The sequence below is a fragment of the Lepisosteus platostomus genome, chromosome 8 (genome assembly GCF_059453375.1).
Source record: "Lepisosteus platostomus isolate fLepPlt1 chromosome 8, fLepPlt1.hap1, whole genome shotgun sequence".
Lineage (NCBI taxonomy): Eukaryota > Metazoa > Chordata > Actinopteri > Semionotiformes > Lepisosteidae > Lepisosteus > Lepisosteus platostomus.
Genome location: NC_142618.1, coordinates 8,676,672 through 8,700,350, shown reverse-complemented (window position 1 = coordinate 8,700,350; position 23,679 = coordinate 8,676,672). Strand labels below are relative to the sequence as shown.

General features: G+C 39.3%; 1 protein-coding gene across 4 annotated transcripts in view; it reads right to left on the bottom strand.

Annotated features, from left to right (window-relative positions):
• arfgef1 (ARF guanine nucleotide exchange factor 1) overlaps window positions 1-23,679 on the bottom strand; it is a 93,494-nt gene that overhangs the window by 44,653 nt on the left and 25,162 nt on the right. For 2 of the 4 annotated variants that reach the window (XM_088642291.1, XM_088642292.1), the window contains exons 2-6: window positions 8,026-8,056; window positions 5,394-5,550; window positions 4,396-4,542; window positions 2,924-3,103; window positions 2,772-2,825 (exon numbers count right to left, since the gene is read on the bottom strand). In XM_088642291.1, coding sequence (XP_088498417.1) covers window positions 2,772-2,825; window positions 2,924-3,103; window positions 4,396-4,542; window positions 5,394-5,550; window positions 8,026-8,056 — 569 coding nt within the window. The remainder of the gene's footprint in view (window positions 1-2,771; window positions 2,826-2,923; window positions 3,104-4,395; window positions 4,543-5,393; window positions 5,551-8,025; window positions 8,057-23,679) is intronic. The other 2 variants (XM_088642293.1, XM_088642294.1) reach the window with 1 other exon arrangement.

The following is a 23,679-nucleotide window of genomic DNA, read 5'->3' as shown; positions in this document are numbered from 1 at the left end:
TTTTGTGACTTTAATAGCCAATAATGTGCACTGATTCTATAAAGGAATTTGGAATAATCTCAGTGATAGTAAATAAACAAATCAATAAATAAAGATAAAACCAATATGATTAGTCATACATAGGGAACCCTTTACCTCCTACAATACTCTTTATTCCTGAGAAAAAAACAGATTAAAGCAGATATATAATTGGAGTTCAAAGTAAAAGTTTGAATAATTAGCACTTCATTAAAACTTTTTACCAATAAGGAAGAAGGCTTAAATTTATAATTGTCAATCATTTTTATTATACCCTCCCGATTTGTAGCTGGCCACTACATGTTTTTCACATATCAGCTTGCAGCAAGAAACACCGTGACCGCACACGGGGGAGAATAAGGAAGTGAAGGCAGACTCCTCTGCCCCGCCCACCTTTGAGACGCACCAAGCTCTGTCCATGACACACAGTGCCAGCTGGAGGAAGAGTTCCTCACCGACGGCGCCTGTATGCAAGTGCAAGTGTCACTGTGTCACAATGTCACTGAGAGCAGGGGAGGACACCCTGTCCTTAGCTGGTCTTTGCCATTTTGTGTCAATGCTTGGGGAACGCAGGTCACAGTGAATTAATGGTAATGTGATCCAGACTTCAAGCCATGATCATAGAGCTCACCCTAAGAGAGTGAGCCAGTCAGGAGGCCCCTGACAAGAATTATTCTAAACCAGTATAAACTACCAAAACCAGTGATCCGGACTCCCAGGTTCTGTGCAGCCACAGACATGCAGGCTTGATCATATTAGCAGGCATCTCAAGTGGATAACAAGTCCACTCACTTGTGTTTTCCTGGTCTTTCTGCACCACTGGTTGAAAAGTACCTCTAAAACCCGCAGGAACCCAGCACTCAAGGATTATGGTTGCCTCCATTCCCCTGCTTTAAAGAATTCTTTAAAGACTGAAGACGGGGAAACATTTGGAAACAAGCCCTGTTCAGTCAATTATTGATTCAATTAGGTTAATAAGGACTTGGGTCTTGAATGAGATCATGTGGTTGTGCAGGGTCAGCAGGAACTGAAAAATCAGTTTTCTAAACATTCTTAACAGCTTCTGATGACTCAAAACAATTGATTGCAACTCTGAAGACCCACAGTATCTTCTGGGTTTTGTTCCAAACGAGCTCTGAATGTCTTTAGTGGACCCATCACCAATGGGTACGGAAAGCTTCCCAGATCTCTGCTTATTGACCATTTAATGGTGTCAACACAGCCTGCACCCCCAGATTTATTTGCTCTTTATTAAAGTACTGCTGTTTCAGCACACGCTGTTCCTCCAATGGAAACATTGAAGCTTTTAGAAGCTGACTGACTGCTAATGACTATGTGCCATGTGCGTATAGTAAGCAATATTTCCGACTGGCTGTGAGGGCATTTCTGGATCCTATAGATTTAAACTAAGCATGGCACAGAAAAAAATAATATATATTGTGCCACTATTTCAGCGGATTTTTATGCACATAAATAACATCCTACTCAATTGGATCACAAGTGTGAAGCAGGCTGAAGTCACCTAATTTATATGATAGTACTAGTGCTGAGACGTGCCAATGAGCCAATTTGAGGATATCTGAGGACCTCTCCTTAATGAGTCTAAAGCTACGTAAATAAAAGTTACATTTACATTGCTAAAAATGACAACGCTTAAGGGATTGTTTGTTACATCAACTCACTGCGATGTCCTCTTAAAAAAGTTTATAAAACAAGAGAAGGCTGTTGAATTCATCTATTTTTTTTTTCAAAAGCCAACTGAAGGATCAAGGATCTCAGTCCATTTCTTGAAAGACGTTGGGTTATCTGCTTCAACAGTGTATCTGGGCAGCCTGTTACACACTCCTGTGAAACTTCAACACTTTCTCAGAATGGTCCTATAACACTCTAATTTACACTGCCTGTCTACACACTCTTTCCAAACATTGTAACACACAGCCTCGTAGTGAAAAAAACAATGCTCAAACATTTTAATGAGTTCTGATGTCAAGCTGCTAGGCGACAAAATGTGTTATTTCAGAAAGGGTGTGTAGACTTTCTATAGGCACTGTAGCCTTGAAGTTCCGTGTACTTGAAACCTAGCTTTTAAGTAAAGTTAAAGACTAAATTGCATGATGTTTCACTGCAGGGCAACTGAGTTTTAAGAAAAAAAAAAGACGGACACTTTGCAATAACTTCCTGCATAATGGAAGTGTCAATATAATTTTGAGAAAAGACCATGTGCTCAAGCACATTTCAAAATATGTTGCTCTGAATTGGCCGAGAGTAAATTTTTAACTGAATACACACTCACACACACAACCACAAATAGGTAAAAAGAGAAGAAATACAGTAGTATTCATTTACTCCCCTTTTCTGTAATCCTAACGTGACTCCTATAATATTACCATCTGGTACTGTATTACACAGATTGAATCGAATGGACCCTATGAATTTCATTCTTATAAATCTAGTCAGTATCTCCGAATACTTCAAATATAATGCTAGTCTCTTATACTTTTATTATTAAAGCATCTGGTAACACTTTTTCAAATTCAAGTTATTACCAAGATGGCTTTATTAAAAAACAAAAATAAAAATAAGGTGCTGTTCGCGTTTCTGTGAAAATGCAAACACAAAAGGCCACAGCAAGCTGCAGAAATAGCTTCGAAGCATCCTGCCAATCAAGGTCTGCCGTCAGAAAGAAGAGTCAAGCCAAGGCACACACTGGAAGACCTGTATTCAAGCACTCCAAGACACCCCTTGCGTTTTACCTGTCGCTCTCTCTTTCTGGAGGCCAAAGACCAAGTAATCTTGTGATTTGTAAGCTACAGTTCAGGAGGAAAAGTGTTCATTAAAAAATCAGATGTGAAAAAGTTGTATTTTTCTCATTCACAACACAGTTAGGAAGAGGTTAGCGACTTACTGCTTGGTTTTCCATTCTGGCAAAAATGACGTTCAGCATCTGTGTGAGGGTGGCCTTGGCTGTGGTTTGATTGATGAGGTTCTTGCTGGCCAGATAAATATTGTAGCATGTTCGCACAGCCTGCAACACCGTCCCCTCGTGAATTTCTATCTGCTGAGACGTAACTGCCGTGAGCAAAGCCTAGGAGAGCACATGAACACAAGACGCACAAGGATGCGTGGTTTAAACGTTGTGTCGGAAAGGCCAGGTATAAAGTAGTAGTAAAATGATGTAAAAAAAATCACATTTCAGACCTGTTAATAAACTCCAAGTCAAGAACAAAAATGTCAATCTGACTTGATTTTCTTCAAATGCTGCCTGTTTTTGACTGTGCCACATTGATCCAAACAAACGGAATATGAAAACCATATTTCACATGGAATAATATTGAGGTTCCATGATTAATGAGGCAGAAATGCTTTCATAATGCCAAAAAAGGCAAGTACAGGAGACATCACTCCTAACGTGCACAGCCCCAATGGAAACACCATTATTTTTAATTTTTAAGAGCAACCAAAACCGTCACTGAGCTACTGAGACAGAAGTGTTTTCCCTTCTCAAAACCTGAGGGAGGCTCAACTGTATTGATCAATCATCCTTTATATAAATATTTAAAAACTTTAAGCAGGTGGCTTCCGTTACGGTTATGGATTTTTCGCAGTTTTTCAAAAATACAGTTCACTATGTCAAACAAAACAGCAACAACAAAAAGTACAAAGATTCTGAAAATTAATATGAAAACTGAATAGACTTTTTTTTTTTATTGTTCTGTACCAGGAAGACCTTTTAATTCTTCGTGTGAGGCAGTATTCCTCACTCCCAGTCCTGGAAAGCAGCAATTCGGAGTGTTTTGAAGATCTGTCTCTAAACCATCAGGAGCAGAGTGACCAAGTTTAGAGCCTTCAACCGAAATCGCCTCCTAAACCTACTTCCAGGTTGAACAGGGCTTAGTTTGCTAGTAACCAGGGACCAGCTAAGCTAGACTGTGTTGTGCAGGCCTACAACATAAAGTTTCCATCTGATAACCTCTTTGTCCAATTCAGGGTTGCGGGGAAGATGGAAACCTATCTTATTACGGAATGGGCATGTGGCAGGCTACACCCTGGACGTCACACCAGTCCATCATGGGGCGCGCACACACATGCATGCGCAATCAGACACTTCTTTTGAAATCCGTTAATAAAGCAGATAAGTAAATTAAGAACAAGCTCTTATTCACAATGATGACCACTTACAAAGCAGGGCATTTCCTGGAGCTCCTCAGAGTACCATACTTCGGTAAAGGCTACAACAACAGCGTCCCACCTGGAATCTGAAGCCAAGACCCTCAGGTCTGAAGTCCAAAGCCCAAATCACTGCTGCCCTTAGTTCTTCTGATCTCATCCGTGAGAAGAAAGAAAAGTCTGGCTATTTTCACCACGCTGTGCACTCACCTTTATAATCTGCAACTGGACACCTTCGTCAGTCTGTGGGCCCTGAAAGCAGCCACATATGGTCTCAATTATTCTGTCAATGAGTTTCTTTCCAGGTGCAGTGCTATCTGGGGCACTTCCGGTGAGGTGTCCATAAGCGATGAGTTTCTGAGAGAAGAGAAAAAGTAGAAGCTTAAATATTAAGGAAGTCTTGTGCTTCATTCACAAAAAAAGAGTCCAGTGAAAAACCTGTCTGATATCATTATAGGAAAAGTGAGGAAGACAAGATACATTGAGACTCAAATCCAGCAGTCATTCCATTCCAAAGGTTCAAACCAGAGAAGGAAAAAACACACATTTCATTCTTTATCTTTCATTCATAACACAAAAATGATCTATGAGACAACAGGAATATAGACAATACAGCATCCACCAGAATTCTGCTGTTTAGACATGGGTAATAAAACATTACTATACCGAAATGTTGTTTAAACCAAACAGCAATGTTAAATGCATTTTCTTGTGATATTTACAAATAATTGAACCTCCTATTTAATGTGCACACCCTTAGTTTGTTATTGCTTCATCCTGCATTTTTATTGTCTGTTCTAACTGTTCCATCAAAACACAAGCTAGCCCTCTGAAATTTAACAACGGTATATTGTTGCTGTGCACAACTACATGATCCCTCACCTCCAGGTTTTACAGTTCAGCACAAACCTAATTAGGTCCATCCAAATCTTTCTAATAATCAGATTCCAGAAACCTTTTCAGATCCAACCGCAAGAGTATATTAAACGCAGAACGCATTGCAAAAACTAAGATACTATGAACTATTTAGAATAATGACAATCATTTTCACAATTTTCTCTCATATGGCTTTGGGAGATAAGCTACATGCAAGGAAGATCTGCCAATGAGCACTGAGGTAGGGACAGCAACAATAAAACATTGAGAAGAGAAAAAAGCACAGCGCCGCTGGATTCAGAAGCCATTTGTTAACAACCCCCAGTACTGACCTGTAAACAGTCTAGAGACGTGCTGACAATGCGAGGACATTTGGACTGACATGCTAACTCAAAAGGCAAGAAGTACTTGTCTGCTTCAATAAAGTTTGCCTTTGATTTGACTGGCGGAAGTGTACTGGAACCAGCCTTGGTATCTCCAGGGGGAGGACTAGAAAAAAAGAGATAAAGAGATAAAACGTAGTGACATAACAACAAAAAACAAAGCAGCCAACAGAATTTGTACTTTTTTTTTATGGTTTACGGTTAAAACACAAGAAGGATTTGATTTAACTGAGACTTCTTCTCCTGCCTTCTGTCGTTTGCTGCGAAGCTGCATTCCAGTGAGTTTTCCCCACCCCCTCTGTCGGTGAGAATGGTCAGATTTCTTACGGCTCAATTTGTTTCTCGATTCTGGTTCCTGGACAGAGTCAAACAACGATCACCAACAAACCCATCAGTTTTAGCCAGACTTCTCCAGTATGCAAAAGAAACCAATGCATTATCCCAGCAATGAACTCCTCATCATTCACTTTCTTATTATCGTATTCTAGTTACAATACTTTTTTCTAAATGAACAAACTTCACCTAGAAGGGATAATAACATATCACAGTACAAACCTTGATAAATGTTCATGAAGTGTCCCAGAAAACATCTTATACTATCTCTTGTGAGCATTGGAGCTGTATTTTATGTATAATTTTCTTAGGAGGGGAAGGGGGACCCTATTATGTTTATTTTTCTGTCAAAAAGAATACACATTTAAAAAGAGCTCACCTACAAAGCACAATCTCTCACAATCTCAGAAACCAAGGTGCACTGTTGTGATATATTCTGTCATTTCTAAAATCTTGTGAAGGGCAGTACACCAAACAAACTGACTGATTTTGGTGATGTCTGTCTGCAATATCATTAGTTCACAACCAGGCTGCAATGTACCTGCACCACATAAGCAATTAGATTATTTTAACCTTTCCTCAATTTTCTTTGGAAAGTAGAACTGTGCTGGACAAGATGGCAAGAGAATGACAAGGCCACTGAGCTGTTTTCACAAAGCAGAAAGTTACATTTTCATTTGGCAGGCTTGGCCAGGGTGAGATCCTGGGGCCCAGAATACAGCAGAGTGGAACAGATTTGAGATGGTGGCTAAGTGTTCAAATTTACACATGACTACTGTCATCTCATGAGCTTTTACACAGACAGAAGAGTGACTCCACCTGAGCAGACACCTTCCACAGCCTCAGCACAGCTTCCCCGGACATCCTACTAGCTCAGAAGGCCATAAGGACATGAGTAAGGAGGCCTTTCAGTCCATACAGCCTGGTTGGTACTTAGTTGTTTATTGATCAAGGGTTTCATCCAGCCACGTCTTGAAAGAAACCAGGGTATCAGCTTCAACTAAATGGCTTTATTCAGAAGTAACTCCACTGGCTTGTGTCGGAATGAACACTGAAACATGAACCAGAGGGCATAAGGTCCAGTCACTAAGCCTCGCAGTCACATGGCTCTCTGGTCAAGCAGAGCAGCTCAAGTGTATTTCAGATGTCAGGAGTTTGACTCTAGTCAGGAAAGCACACACGCTACGTTTCATTTCACATGCTGAGAAAGCAAGGGAATCAAAGCCTTTGTCTCTGTCGCTCTCCCAGCTGGGATCCTGCAAAAGAAGGCATTAAGACAACAAAGACAAACAGAGAAGAAAGCGAAATGAAACTGGTAGGATCTGAGCAAATATCACTCCAGGGCAACTGCTAATTGAATCAAAACTATACTTAGGGTTGAGAGAAACTGGACACAACCGCTAATAATGTTGAAGTGAAAAGAAACAACTATTGATAAGGAACAAGTAAAGGTTTATTCCATGCTGAAAAGAGAAAAAAAGAAATGCATTTCACCTGTGGAGCCTTCTCTGGGTGTGACACTTCAACTATTGATAAGTAGCTGGGCTCATAATTAGTGGTGATTTATTCACCTCTATCCCTTTTAAACCTTTTCTTAGAATTGTTATTTTTGAATTTCACCTGTGATATGTGTGACACCAACAGGTATCACTTAGGCAAAATATTAAAACGCAGGAATTGCCACATGATGCTTTCTTTCCATTTAAGTTTCTGAACCTGCTGTTCATCAACAAATCATGTTATGACAATCTACATCTGTTCCTATTTTACAATTTTCTCTGTGCAATGTATGGTAAGGAATCAATCTAAGTTTAATTGTGTTTTAATACTGAATGTGCTACATGTTACATTAGTCTGTATTTCTACTGTCTTAACAATATAGTTAAGCCTCAAAGAATGCTTTTTATACATTCCTGTATACTGGATTTATAAGAATAGATGCCCTAGATCAATAAAAAGCTTTATTTATTGTAGATCTGAATAATTCCACAAATAAGCTAAATCATTTTCACTGAAATAGGTGGAGTTTAGTGTTAGCTGGAGGAGATATGTAACTCTCCATGACAGCACTGTAAGTCCAGTGCCAAGCAAGTCACTAGAATACAGCACGAAAAGGACATTTGTAACTCAATGCTACAGTTAAGTTCTTTTTATCTTTCATTGTGGGATTAATCTCTGCTTGTTCCTTTGCATCTTTACAGCTGATGCAGCTCAAGTATGTCACTCTATACGGACTAATCAAACTTACCTTAACTTTTCTGTTTCTTCTTTTATCTCCTCTGTGAAAAGAAGGAAACAAAACATCAGTATTTTTGAAAAAGATGTAGCTTGTGTAAAAAATAAACAGTACTCTTCAGTACAAAAAGAGGTTAATTTGTAGGCATAGGAGCTATACAGTATTGTGCGGTAACATGATTAGGAAAGATGTCTTAACACATCTGATTTCACGTCATTACACCATTGTTCGTTTATACATAGGTCTGTACCAGCACAGAAATATTTTTAAATACTTTTGAGGGTAACCCTAATTTACTTGGCTAGACATGCAACGTTTTGTAAAACAACATACAGTACATGATGCAAACACAACATCTTATTTTATATCTACCTTAATTGCATTTGCATCCACTACATATGAATAATTCCAGCTAATAACTTATGTTCATGCTGGAGGACACACTGCTTTTTTAGGAGACATCACTGTATCTCACTTTAACAGTGTTTCAGACGTGTCTGTGTCTCACCTCACTGTACCTGTGTGTATAAGTGGTAGCCAAGGCTTCGAAATACAGTGTAACACTGTCTTCAGTAAACAATTTGCACTGCACATTAAAAACATACTCTGCTGATCAACACTGGTGACTCCATGCTGGTTTTGTAGTGCTAACAGGCTTCAGAATCTGAAGTCTGCTTTCTCACTAAAGACTGCCAATTTTCTCAGAAAAATAAAAACACTTTTTTATTCCCTTTTCCTTTTTCTATACTGGTTAAACTACAAAAAATGAACCAGAAGTTGTAACTTAGTTCTGTTAAGGCAAAGTGTTTGCACCAACCCATTTCCCTGGCACTTGACAACTCGGCAGTCTTAAAACACATTAACTTTAATCTCAACAGAGGCTGTTCTCCTCACTGCTGCTGAAATATTAATCATATCTCTAGAATGGCGTTAGGATGTGAAATACCGTACTTTCAGGTTTGACACAAATTACTTCAAAATGCCGTTCACTGCTAAGAGTCATCAAAAGACTAAAATAGCAGGAACTTGGATCACACAACACAGGCCATGCGTCTTTAGAATGGGTGATACGCCTAAAATACACAACTTGTATGAATACTGTATATTAATCCTTAGAGGGTTCAACTCCTGTATGAGCCCTCTGTGAAAAACAGAAATGACAGGCTCAGCAGCACAGTCTCTTGAAAATACTGATTACAGGCCTCCTAGACAATAAACAGCATGAAGCTCTGCGGGGGAAAATACCGTGAACTGCCTGGCCCACCAGTGGAAATGCTCTAAAAGGCCTGAGCTGGTTATGTAGGAAGAGAGGACCAATTAGGCACAAGGAGATCACCATTTTTAACACCAACTCCTTTTTATTTGATAAAGACAGAAACCGGAGGAGATGTTTATATGCCTCAATGCCATCGCACAAGCAAGAAAGAATCAGAGTCGGTCAAGTCAAGTCTCCCTGACAGAGCTTTTGCGTTATCACAGCTCTTGCAAGTGCCCCTTCATTTTGGACACTCTCAGACAAGAGGTGACCCAAAATAACTCTGTGCCACCGAACCACCATCGCCCACACAGCCTTTAAGATTAAAAGGCCCGAGCGTGACATAATAAAGGCTAAATCTTTAGACTGAAATCAAATTGAAAGTCTACAGCTAATTCCTGTTTGACGACTGTTGTTTTGTGAAGATAACACTACTGATTTACAAGAGTAACTTAACAAAGAAAAAGTGCATTTTTGCTTCATGTGATTCTTTTTGTTATGGAAACTTCTCACAAATCGAAAAACACGGTCCAACCAGAAACTACACCCTGGATATATGAATTAAAGCAGAGAGGAAGGGGGATTCTGGGTATACCAAAATCGTTCATTGTAGTTAGTCGACACTAACGAGAAACTGCACTTAACCCACTTTTCTCGGTCCTTCAGTAATTGAAAAATAAAAGATGAGTTAGAAAACAAGTGGAAGCTGTCTTGCCAGTCTAGGTCATTTGGTACTTAGTAGCTAATTAACCAGAGTCTCTCACCCAGCTATTTCTTGAGAGAAGCCAGGGTGACAGCAAGGCTAGGTAGCTTCTTCCACACTCCAGTAATAGAAGCAGAGCCTGGCTAGAAGTACTACAATTATGCACTTAATTACATAAATAGACCAACTATATAACTGAAAACAGGCGGAACAAAAACCAGATGACACTAGACCTCCAGGAACTGTGACTGACAGCCCTGGTCTAGGAGAAAATAAACTAAGTATGGAATACAAGAGTGAACCAGTCTCTTTTATTTAGGCGCTCAGGTCTCATTACTGACAGAGACCTTAAACCCTATTTCAATGAGAGATGAAGGGAGGCTGATGATGACGATGTGGAATTCCACCGTTTGGAGACAGGAAATATTCCAGTCCTTGCAACCATGGCAACCCTGCAATTCACCTCAGGCTCAACATAAAACTTCTGTACCAGCCATGTGCAGAGAAACCTTTTCTCTGAGCAATTTCGCTCTCACCTCTGCGACCGAGCTCTGGAGTGCCGCAAACTTGCTTTCTTGTGAGACAACAGACCCACAGTAGCCACCTTGATCTTCGTGGGTTTCTGGTTCAGATAGAATTACAGGGTGTTTCCAAAACCACCCTGAGGCAGAAAACTGCACCATCTTCTACAGAGACACTGTCACAAACGGACAGGTATAAAAAAAACAACTGCAAAACACCAGAATGACTCTTTGTTTGTAAATATACAGTAAATCACTTTAATGGTGCTATCTGTCACTCCTTTCCAATGTTTACCCATTATCTTTAATCTTTACAAAATGGAGAACCAGAGTAACCTAAATAAACTGTAAATCACTCCTGAAATCAAATCTACATTTTCAGAAGAAAAAGATTAAGGCCCATGCCAATTAATATTCTAAACATTTTTCTGCATGTGAAATAAAACACAAATCATTATCATGTGGTGGAAGTCAATCGTTTCAGGGAATATGCAAATCAGCCATATAGCCCATTTTGCTCATGTGGTGGTTTAATAGCTAAGAGATTTGAATGAAATCTCCAATCAGCCCCCTTCCTTCTAGACAGAAGAGATTTATGTACCTAACCTGTCTGCAGCCTAAATAATAATTCCACTAACACCAGGGATCATTCTTGTTACTCTTATTTCTAAGGTTATAATACCCTTTTGTAGTGTGGAGACCAAAACGGTACAATATTCTCTTTATCATTTCCACACATTGCCATTAATTAGGACACTGAAGATCCCTTTAGTGTGTGGATGTCTGCAGCTCTGCAATGTGTAGTATGTTTTACTGTAAGTGGATCACTTTGTACTTACCTGTATACTGCAGATGTTAAATTTGCCATGTGTAAGACCAGCTTGTGACTTTGTCTTGTTGTAATTCACTTACCACTACCTACTATTTATGAGAAAATCATTGATATACGCCAGGAAGACCTAAAATAGATTTCTGCAGTGCACTACTGCTCACATCTGCCCAATTAGAAATTATGCCACTTAAGATGGCACACTATTTCTAGTTCATTAGGCAGTTCTCCATATGTACCAGTATTTTATGAAGGACCTTATCAAAAGCTTCCTGAATGTCTAAGTCTTATGCTACATAAGATACTTATGTAGATAGTTAAGATACTTATGCTAGAGTTTTATCACTATCTTTTTATCGCTATCCTGGCTTGTTTGGACAATTCTAGCAAGTTATGCAGGACTTTTTAAATCCATGATGATCATTTTGTAAAATGCCATTGTTAGACTCACTGGTCTGTAGTTTCCTAGAACCATTATTTACCCCATTTTATAAATTGTAGTTACATAAATTAAGTAACAGGCTATATGCTACAAAAACAAATCTGTCTGATGAAAAAGGAGAAATTCTGGCCCGCTACGAAGCGACAGCCATAAAACAACTCCAAGGCCAGGAGGAAACAATGGAAAATCTTCCCTGAGGTAATGCTCTGTATTTTCCTGAGCTTGAAAGGGCTCTGTTCCTCCTATATAGCCAGAGCTCTAGTGTAGCAGGAAACAGAATGCCATTAACAGCATCCTCCATTACTTCTATAAAGCAGACAACCATGCAAATCTTCAAGAAAAATTACATTTGTAGGTGGGGTAAAAAAGAAATAATCCACTTGACAGAACATGAGCCTGCTCCTCAGCACAGCAGTGTAATTCCAGACACAAGTGACACAATCACTCTGGCACAGCCTGGGCCTCTAGGGACTGCTATCTTACATTGGTGATCCCACAACAGGTACTGACTGCCCAGCTTTCAGAAACACTGTCAACTCATTCGGTTTGTGAGGCAGTTCTTTTTAGGAGAGAAAATTAACCTTTATTTGTTTTTATTTGACACTAACCACAATTCCAGACAACTTTGGTTTAATCTTCCCAAGAGAACCCAGTGTGAATTTATTATTCATGAAACCTAGCCTATGGCATTATACCACTTTATACACAACACCACCAAATAGCTTGAACACACGCAACTACAAAACAAGCATTTTAGGAAGATCCTAAAATAATGGGCTTTTCACTTCATCACTGTTGAAGCCAGAAGCAAGCAGATATGATAGGTGAAGTGACAGTATTTCAAATTTCAAATCAGAAAAACCGAACAGGTCTACAAATGCACAATCCCCAAGATGTCTTTTATTAAGGTAGATTTCAGAAATGAGAAATGCAGAAGTTAAGTCTTAAGTAAGAAAAGTGATTTAAAATAAAACAATCTGTATAATCAACCATCAACTGCCAATTTCCAGTAGGGTCTCAAAGTTCACAAGGATGTTCAAAACCTTCACTGAAGTTGAAACTCATGTATAATAACCCTGCTCTTTATAAAAAATGGTTTTCATATAAGTTATATAAATAAGGGTTTCAAATGCCATTAAATGTATCTAACAGTTCCAAATAAATGTCATTCTACATTTGACATTATAACATCAAGCTATCGGGGGGAGCAGACATCGGCTAGATACATTATCTAATCCATAATTCATTCTGTCAAGTTACTTGGTCCTGTTTTGGGAATAAATTTAGAGCACGACTTACAACATCATATACTTTAGCAGTAAAAGTGTCCTTGTATGAGGAATTCTATCAAGTTAGTTAAAACCTCCCATTTGTAAAGCTGTAACAGAAGCAAGAGAAGCTGTCTACAGTTTCCTGGTTCAGGTTTTACGAAGTGATATAACATCTGCAATTCTCCCATCTGTGGCTATTGTTCTCATTCTAGATGGCAGACGAAATATTCTAGATAGCCGTCTATGAATAACTAATGTCCTTAATTATGGCTGGAAAAACACAATCAGGCTCTGGTGATTTACAGTTACAAGAAAAAGTTTGTGAACCCCTTGCAATTACCTGGATTTCTGCATTAATTACTCAAAATCAGCCGTAAAAAAAACAAAAATAAATTACAACATAGGCTCAAAGACAATCACGTCACTTATTGCATATTAACGCTCTTTTTAAGCAGCGATGCTTATCTGCATTTTATAAAATGAATCATGTGGTTCTATACGTCTCTGTGGTCATGTAAGAAATGCAGGAGAGATTTTCCATGCCTACAACACCAAAACGACTAAAACATCTTGTGACTGTCGCCGACACAACTTTCTTTTACAAGTTATAGCGAACAACATGTCTTTCACAATGTGGAAAGGACTACTCACACTGAAAACTAACAAACCATTTCATTGAAAACAATAAGATGACAACAATAGATTTAAAAATATAAGAAAGATGTAAAAGAGGGGGTCACTCAGCACGCGTGGTTGCTGGGGATTAAAGGCCCTCATCCAGCTGTTTCTTCAAAAAACCCAGGGCATCTGTTACAGCAAGCAAGGGTTAAGCACGATGTACTGAGATATGAAAATATCCAGATACAGAAGAAGGAAAAAAGTAATTAGAACCAATTATGGCTGTGTTAAAAGATCAAAGGTTTGTATACTAACCAGCCATTACAAGGTACAGCAGTTACCAGTATTTCAAGAGTTATTAAGCACTTGCAAAGAGGTAAACACAGTAGCAGGCACTGCGAAGTTGTTTTGCGATATTAGTCTCACTAGTCACCAGCTGCTTTGGGCACTACAGTAGCTTCCTGGTGGGGCATGTGCCTCCACTAGCTCTCATTCAGTCTCATGGGTACTGCAGACCCCCTTTTCTGTCTCGGCACTGCCACCACCTGGTCAACGTGTGTAACTGTACCGGTGGGTCACTTCCTGGTGTCCTGCCCCCAGTACCAGCTCACTGCCGTATGTAGTCTGTAGACGATATGGCTTTAAGGTGTCAGACAAGTTAGATGCACAGTGGTATCAGTGGAGCAGATGCCATGGAGACCTTTAAAAACTACAGAGGCCTACACATCATTGAAGGTTTCAGTCCAGTAAAACATTTAAAAAATATTTAATTTTATTGTATATTTAACCTCTAATTTTACAGCTCACTTGATCAAAAAAGTGTGCTTTTATAATGGATTCTTACTATACAACGGAACAGTCAAGCAGCTCCACTTGTGTATACTTAATTGCATCTTTATTGTGATTTCTTGATTAAATTATAAAATATATTTACTACGTCATAGTGTTTTGAGAATCACAATTTCTGTGCCTTGTGAATGGATTAGTCTACTTGTAAAATATTCGCATTTCCAATTAAAACAATACTATATATTATAATTACAGCCTAAAAAACAACTTGTTTGTAGTAGAGAGCAAATGCCGAATGTGGAGGACCTGAGGATAAGTTTTTACAAACCAAGTGACTACTGGAGGAATTTAGACAACCACCGTATGACCAGCACTGGCTAGGACACAGTAGAGAATTTCAGGCAATAAGCACAATGAGCCAAATGTTCCACTCATCCGTGGCCTTTCTGATCTTTTGCTGATGAACAGCAGTGACTGGACCCTCCAGTCCAGAGTTCCAACTACTACACTACCCTACATGCTGCCTAAAAGCAAAGTCAAACAGACTACATGGCACAAGGATCCGATAACAGAAAAACATTTAAATACAAGAATACCATGACAAAAAGAAGCTTTGTGACGTAGATAAATTATTTAACGAAAGCATTTCCTCCGTGGAGATCTATATTAACCTATCAGAAACAGAAGTATTATCTACTAAAACATGACTAGATTGCAGTTTTCTCTATTAACAGTTTGAAATGAGAAACTTTAGAAAGTGTTTCTGCTATAGTTTATTAAATTAGGAGTTGTGAACTGTGGATTTTTCAGGCTCATGGTGTTTTCAATCTGGAAAACTGGTAATCACAATTTATAGCTACCAGGAGGTAGAATTTATCTGTATTCTCCAATGACACCGTCATCTTGAGAAAAGTGTGTAGTCAGTCATCGTGCTAGGGGCACAGATACACTCCTTTGTAGCTCGGGTCTGCTTGCACAACTCTAAGAACATACCAGAGCTTCAGTAAAACTGCAACTGGCAACTGCAAATTCAACACAATCATCAAGATAAGACTAAAGGCAAGCTACCTCATGAGTCACTCAGAATCAGAATGCACATGATATGAGAAGCCGAGCCCTAGTACTACACTCTACCAGTAATGCAAGTTAACATACTGTACCTTGCACAATTCCACCCTGTCACTTCCTGGAAAGTAAAGCATGGGTTAGTAACACCATATCGTTCATTTCCAGAAAGCGTGTGATTATTTCACCATTTTGAAGAGACTGACATAATGACTAAACATAAGCAGATAACATTAACCTTGTCGGGAAGTAAAACTCTCTGTGCCTTTCAAGCGCTGCAGCATTGTTGGAAAGGGTTCTCCATACCTACAATGGCACCAGACTTCATATCAGTCCCACAGCGGCCAACATAGTGTAGTAAAAAAACAGAAAAGTGATCTTAAAATAATAAAGCACAGTCACAGTATTTCTAAATGCACAACATGTTTTTTGCATATCCTAAAACACTTTATCTGTTCTAAAGTCCAGAACATACTCATTTGCTGCCTTAGGAACAACGGTGATGGTTCTCATTTTACTGGGTCATGTTTTATTTATCAGTGCATCAGCTGGGTGGTGATGGCACAGATTGACTGCATAGGAGCCAATCAATCGAGAGTAATTTCAGCCAGCGAAACTAGAACAAAACAAAAGAACAGCCATGTCCGCTCTACTTGTAGACACTGACCCCAACCTAAACTTATATATATATACTGCACAGCTTTACAAACAGGACTGACAGGAGGACATACGGATGAGAAGAGGACATTCGGTTCAACTAGCTCATTTGGTTCTCAGCAGCTAATTGAGCCAAGGAACTCACCAAGCCATTTCTTGGCAAATGACACAACGATATTTGAATTATATCTGATGCTGCAAGTTTCCCAAGGATGTGAGTTTGATGATTCTAAACAGGTTCCTGTTTAATTTTTCCCCATACCCATTTTTTTTTACCTTTGATTTAATTCAGCAGTCTTAAAAACGGGTGGTGACTCAGTTGATTGTCTGTGTTCAATATTGGATAGACTAAAAGTACTTATCTTTGTATTGATATTAGATTGCACCCATATCACCCTGCAACTCACAAATGGCAGCCCATTGAGGCTCAGCAGATGCGAGCCTGGCTAGTACCTGGATGGAGAGACTCCTGGGAAAGCTAAGGTTGCTGCAGGAAGAGGTGTTAGTGGGGCAGTAGGAGGCTGCAGTCTTTATGCCCCAGTATAGTGATGGAGGCACTGCACTGTAAAATAGGCACTGTCCTTCGGATAAGATATAAAACCGAGATGGTCCTTAAAAATTCCAGGGCAATTCTTGAAAAGAGTAGTGGTGTTACCCTGGTGTCCTGGCCTGAATTTCCCCCTTGCACTATACAAATCAAGGTCTCCAAATGATTGAATTATTATTCATATCATTGATTATTATTACACATTATACACGCTTCATCTCTTTTTAAAGTGGATTGCTCAGTATTACCACACACATTAATGTTCTTCAGGTTTGTTGCAATACAGGCATCTAAAAATACGTATTATATTTAAAATTCCTAGAAAAGGACACTAAAATACCAGCTGTTTTATTGTACCTTTCCCTTGGGGTTCCATCTTGGTGACACAAACCACATGCACATGAAAGAAGTAATTACACAGTACAGTGTACAGGAAATTCATTAAATCTTGACACCCAACTCTAATTAACACATTGCACTGGGAGGTTTAAGAAATCACACATTCAGCGAAGAGATTTCGGAAGCACGAAATCTACCTCAGACGAGGCAGTGAATAAGAAGAGAATACCATGGTTAGTCACTGGTTCTGGCCAGACTGTACTATAAGCTAAACTGGTTGGTTGGTGGGAAAGGAAACTGAACCATCTAGTCCCAGAAAGAAAACCATTCTACATGACAAAAAGACAAGTGCAACACTGTCGCGTTTCATGGTTGCATTGTTTGACAAACCACACGGTAATGTTCAAATTATGATGATTATCAGGTGTAGCTGGCTATCTTCATGCAACCAGCTTAGATTAGTTAGTCAACCTGTAGTAAATGAGCAGGTAGCGCACAATCTGAAACAGAAGACAACCTCAACAATATGTTCACGAAGAGAAACATATGGTGACGTTACACACAAAAACTGCTGCCATGCCCTTTGCATAAACACGATGCTAACGACACGAAACCTAGGAATATTTTTTCTACATGCATTAGAGTTCATAGAAAGAGCCCGGCTTAATTACATTTATCTTGTAATTATATCTCAATCTGGCCTCAGGGCTGAGAAATGAATCGGGCTTTTTAAACACTAATCCAATGCTGGTCTTGTCAGCAATGTTTTCCCCTGAACAACAATTAAGGAGGAAAAGTGTTTCATATGTATTAGTTTATTTATAATAAAAAAACCCTACTGATCTAAATTTCTCTCTGCCTCAAGAGATGAAAGATTCCCTGCAGTCAGCAAGTCAACATTTCCAGTAATGCAAGGTAACTACGTCAGATTAACTTGGCAGCTCCAAGCTTATTGAATTCCTGCATTAATATAAATGATCCTTTCTTCCAGCCAGGCACGGGTCTGTCAGTCACAGCACACACCTTCAGTACTCATCTTTCTTTTTTTAGCATTATTAACACTTTCCACAGGTGAACTGAACCAGCATGCCTTCTCAGAATGTCTTCCTTTGGCTTTTCTTCCTGGTGCCCAGCGAAAGAGGACACAACAGGCTGACCCATGAAAGCAATCAATGTACCGATTCAGATAATGAATCCAATTAATGACGTGTACCGTGAAGGCGTCTAAAAAAAACAACAACCTGTGGCCTAGCCCATGCTGCTGAATTCAGGGAAAGCCCTTCCGATTTCTGAAGCCTAATTCAATCTCTGATATTATCAATAATGCCGACACAACATTCTGCTAAATACAGCAAAGTACTTTGCAAGTACGCTATACAGAAGAAATCCATTACAGTGTGTACAGTAAGTGTAAGGTACTGTACAACTAAACATAACAATTAAAAGAACACTCCACTTCTCCCTCGCACCATTTTTGTCCAATGAAAGCCATACTATTGTACGTCCCTTACCTGAAAACACAACAGCTCTCAGCTGTGACCATTACGGTCAAACACATCCCATCTTTCAATAAATCAGTCTACGGCACCACTATCCACTCTACTTTAGAAGGAAAACGGCGTCAAACAAAACCATATTATCTGCAATATTTTCTGTAGCAGGTGTTCTTATATTTTATTAAATACACATGGCATGGGCAAATTCATTGTACTGATTAAAATCTGTCAAAAGGGTTTATCAACATGGGGTCTGCTGTCAAAATCACTTTGTGCTGTTTGTAGCCACTGTTGAACACAGTATAAGCTGTAAATCTGTGACCCACGCTCTGCATCGAGGTGTAGATGCTATCTTCCAGACTTATAACCTATTCTTCTCATAGCTCCTTGACATGCATGGGTCTCTTCACTGGTCTCAGAGCCCTACCACTCGTCCCACAAAGGATCAAGCCAGCAGCCATATCACCCTGCAACTCACAACTGGCAGCCCACTGAAGCTCAGCAGGTGTGAGCCTAGTCAGTACCTGGATGGGAGACCTCCTGGGAAAAACTAAGGTTGCTGCTGGAAGAGGTGTTAGTGGGGCCAGCAGGGGGCGCTCACCCTGCGGTCTGTGTGGGTCCTAATGCCCCAGTATAGGGACGCTATACTGTAAAAAGGCGCTGTCCTTCAGATAAGACATAAAACCGTGGTCCTGACATTCTGGTCATTAAAAATCCCAGGGTGTTTCTCGAAAAGATTAGGGGTGTTTCAAATTTCCCATTGGCCCTTACCAATCATGGCCTCCTGATAAACCCCTTCTATAAACTAATAATATAATTATTAGTTATGTAGTATATAATTATAATTAATATTATTAATGGCGATCAAGTCTAGGAAGAATAGCATTCAAGGCTTAATTTGGATGTCACACGCTCTTTCCACAAAAAAGCCACAAGCAGCATTACGATGTATGTTGTCCTGCGGGAATGCTGTTATCTGAGAATGAGCCTGCAGGAAGGACAGCAAGTGATGGTTCAGGACTTGATCAATGTAGCAAGTTGCTATCAGTGAGTCCAATCGAAGATCTATGGCAACTACACATTCCTGTCCAGACCATCACACCTGGACCTCCCCATCAATTGATCTGTTGTACTCAATAATGCAGATACCATTCTGTTGCTCTCTTGGTAAGCAGGACACATGGCTACCTATTGGTGTTTCCTACTTTGTAAAAAAAATGACATTCAACAGGTTAAATTACCTTAGCAGCTTCGTCCAAATCAAGTCTTCTACTAGTGATTCTGTGTAGATGCAACGAACAGTCAAAATCACTTGAGAGTTTAATGGTCGGTTAACAATGATCAATGAACTAAAATGATGCCAAATTATTTTTTTGGAAAAACATCCATAAATTAATAAGTTGGATGCTCTGGATTGTATTCACTTCCCCCAGAGGTACACAATTACAGCTAGCTCAGTATTACTGAAGTTTCCATTCTGTTCCAGAATACAATAATCGAGCCTCAGCCCTTGCTGTACAGTCAGTTAACAGACAGCAGTGCCACTCACACAGGCATGAAAGAAGAACTCTTGCATGCCATTGTCTTATTGTTTAGGCCCATTTGGGGCTTTTAAACAAAATGCACAAAGTAACGTTAAATGTTCCTTTGTTCATTGTTGCCATACTGGATTTATTCTTGGAAAAACAAAGGCTGAGTAATTCTACCAAACTTATGAGCTTGTACCATAGACCAGTAATACAGCATACCATAGCCTCATACAATGATTGCTTCATCTGGAGAAACTCATATCATTTTCTTAAAAGATAGCATTTTTTCCTCATTGTTTGGAAAAAATGTAGAAAGGACACTGTCTGGCTTGATAAGAAAAATGTGAATGCATTCTCCATTTAGTGACTGATGATAAGCTGAATTAGTATAAATGTCTAAGAGTAGATTGCCTGTAAACTATGTTCATGCAAAACTGTACCAGTTTTATGTGATGTAAATTGCGTCTGTAACAATCAGAATATGCTCTGACAGGATGCTGTGATGGCTGGTTAACCTCCAGCTCCTGCTGGTTAACCTCCTGCCTTTCCTGCTGGCTTCACTGCACACTGAGCTGCTGGGGAACAAACCAGCCATAAGATCTGTCCCTTTGCCATTCCACTATTAAATAATTATCCACAACGGGGGATGGGGGGTTCTGTGGTCTGGAACATTTCTAAATATTTCCCCAAACAATTTCAGCTCAGGAAAAATATCTTTACATTACAGCAGGACAACCTCAGTGTTGGCCAAACGTATGAGCACCCAAACAGATCCGATGACAGGAAAGAACCTTCTTAGTTTTGAGCTCCAGACCAGAAAGGGGTGCCACATGGTAAATTCGTATCGAGAGAGATGAAAAAGCAAATCGAAGGAGACCAAAAAGGGCAAATCATTAGCACACATGACACAGGAGTCCACACGAAATGACACCTCTGGGTCTGTGAGGAAGATGGGTCAAACAGGCACATCAGTGAGGAGCTACAGTACATCTTAGCCATGGAAAAGGACGCATTGTCTGTACCTTTAGAAACTGCTTCCAGCAAAATTCAGGCTTTATCTTGCCTGCACTGGCGCTGCTTAGCTTCCCTTTTCATGAATTTTTCTTAATTTATTTGGTCGATGCTTTTATCTGTAGTGACCCATTTAAACAGCCGAACACTCTACCAAAGCAATCTGAGTAAGATACTATACAACACAGAAGAGCCCCACCCATGAAACTGAATCCATAACCTCACAGTTACAAATCATGAGCCCTCCTTAATTTCCTAATTTCTCTCGGAAATGCAGGGTTGGGTGAATGAAAGGTGTTTGTTAGCATCCGGAACTGGAACTGGGCACTGGGTCCGTGTTCATGCATCATTGGCAGTGCTTGTTTCTGCGGCCCAGCCATTTCTGCTTTTACAGCAACAAGGTGTGCAATTTCCAACGGTTTTCAGGATACTAAGCTGTTCTTTCTAAAAATGAATGTAATGGAGCTACAGAGTAGATATGATGGCCTGGCGCCATTGTACCACAAACAGTACCACTGTTTGAAAGGAAACAGGCAAAGCAAACTGCATGAATTTATTCCAATGGAGCCCAAGAAGGACAAAAATAAGGAAAAATACCAGGCAACAAACCAAAAATCCATCAGTTGCATAAAAAACCTGCTTAGATTTTGTAGGTTTTATAAGGAGTGCAAGCCATTTTTGTCTCGAATCACGGGTGGTACAGTACTGGTCAAAAAGATTAGCTGTATCTAACAGACTAAATGAAAGCCTAAATAAAGAAAACTTTAGTAAAAAAATGTGAGTTATAAAGAAGATTCACAAACTTTAAAAACAACCTGTTCGCACTCTGCTGTCCTGTTGCACACCACGCTGAGATTGATTGTCAGGCTGCTAAGGAGTAGCAGTACTCTAACGAACTGATCTTGTAGCTTTAGTTCAACATCCCTGATTAACATCAACCATTTCTTAATGTTCAGAGCACCTTTACTTCAGGAGCAGGGGGAATACTGTACTACTCTCTGAGTTTTGGATTAGCAAGATCTTATGTTTGTAACTTAACTTACTGTATCAAAGAGGAATAACGTGTAAATACCATTTGGTATATTAAAGTGGGTATCTGTTTCATGATATAGTTTCCATGTTTTTTTTCCTCCTCTATAGCAATAAATGGCCTTTTTAATAACACTTTAATGTTATTGGCTGTAATTGACACCAGAAATGGCCAAAGTTATAAACCTCTCATCAATTCACTACCTCAGCAAAGTATTTTTCAATATCTTTCTTTCAATATTTATCTTTTTTTAAATCTGGATCTTGCATGCTTCAACAAATTATAAAGTACTGCTTGCAAGTTTTTACAATGAGAGATTTGTCTGGCACAGCAATAGATGCGCTCAAGAGACAGGGTTGCTTTAAAAGACCATCTTTGTCCAACAGCAGCTCAGGCTGAAACACACTAGCATGTTGCTTAACAAGGGTGATGCCTGAGGGACTTCATAGATACTGTTGATCATCTCTACATATATCTACTGTATAGACCTTTTGCTTTACACACAAAGACAAAAAGCAAGCAGATTTCATTCAGTTTCAGTTTTTATTAGAAACCGGCAGACAACTTCGCCTAAGTTTGTTCTTGGGAAAATGCAACATGCTTTAAGGGATCACAGGACCAGTTCCCATGGGGAAATTGTTATTCATGAATGAGGCCTATTCAATACTCATAACCTAAACCAGTATTTAAAGCTTTGCTTTATAGTGCCAAACACTGATTTACATTCCAATATGAAAATCAAAAGAAAACTGTCTAAAATACCACATCTATCGCTTTCATTGAGACTGGGTTTCCTGGAGCAAAAATTCTAATCATTGGCTACCTATATTTTTCTTCCTTTACTTTCTTTCCTTCCTATTTTCAAAGCATATGAGAGTTTTACTTATATTGCTATTAAGCCTGCATTTCCCTGCCTGTCATTTACTTTTCTGATAAGACCAATTCGTACTCTCGAGACATCTCGAGAGCTGTCTGCCCGGAATTGAAAACATCATGAGAAGAAGTCTGATTTTATTCAAAACTACTTACATTTCCACTCATTAATACTGCTGCTTTTTACTTGAGAAATTCAGATAATATACCTTGCTCAGGGTACGTGGGGGACTTATGATATACTTTGCAAATTAAAGAAGTATGAGTTTACTACATAATTACTTCAAAAAGGTCTGGCCTTTTGTGCTGCTTCACTAAAAAATATGCCCACATTTAAAGAATTTTAAATATTATATTAGTATTTTTCTTATTAAGCCTGTTAGAAACGCAGAAAGTCTGTTAATTGTTCATCGGTGCATCTAGTTATAAGAACATATACAAGTTTGCAAGTGAAAGGAGGCAATCTGGCCCACCTACTGTAGCTCATTTGGTGGACAGCACTGACCAAAAGGATCCAAGTACTACATCCTAAAAGAAGCCAGGATATCAGCTTCAACTAAATGGCTGGCTAATTTGTTCCTCAGTTTTTACAAAACCATTTGTACCAAAAAAGCCTCTTGTTCTCTGTTCTAAATACTATTCCCCTGAGTTTGAACTTCTGTCCTATGGTCCAAGTTTTACTGTTGGTTAT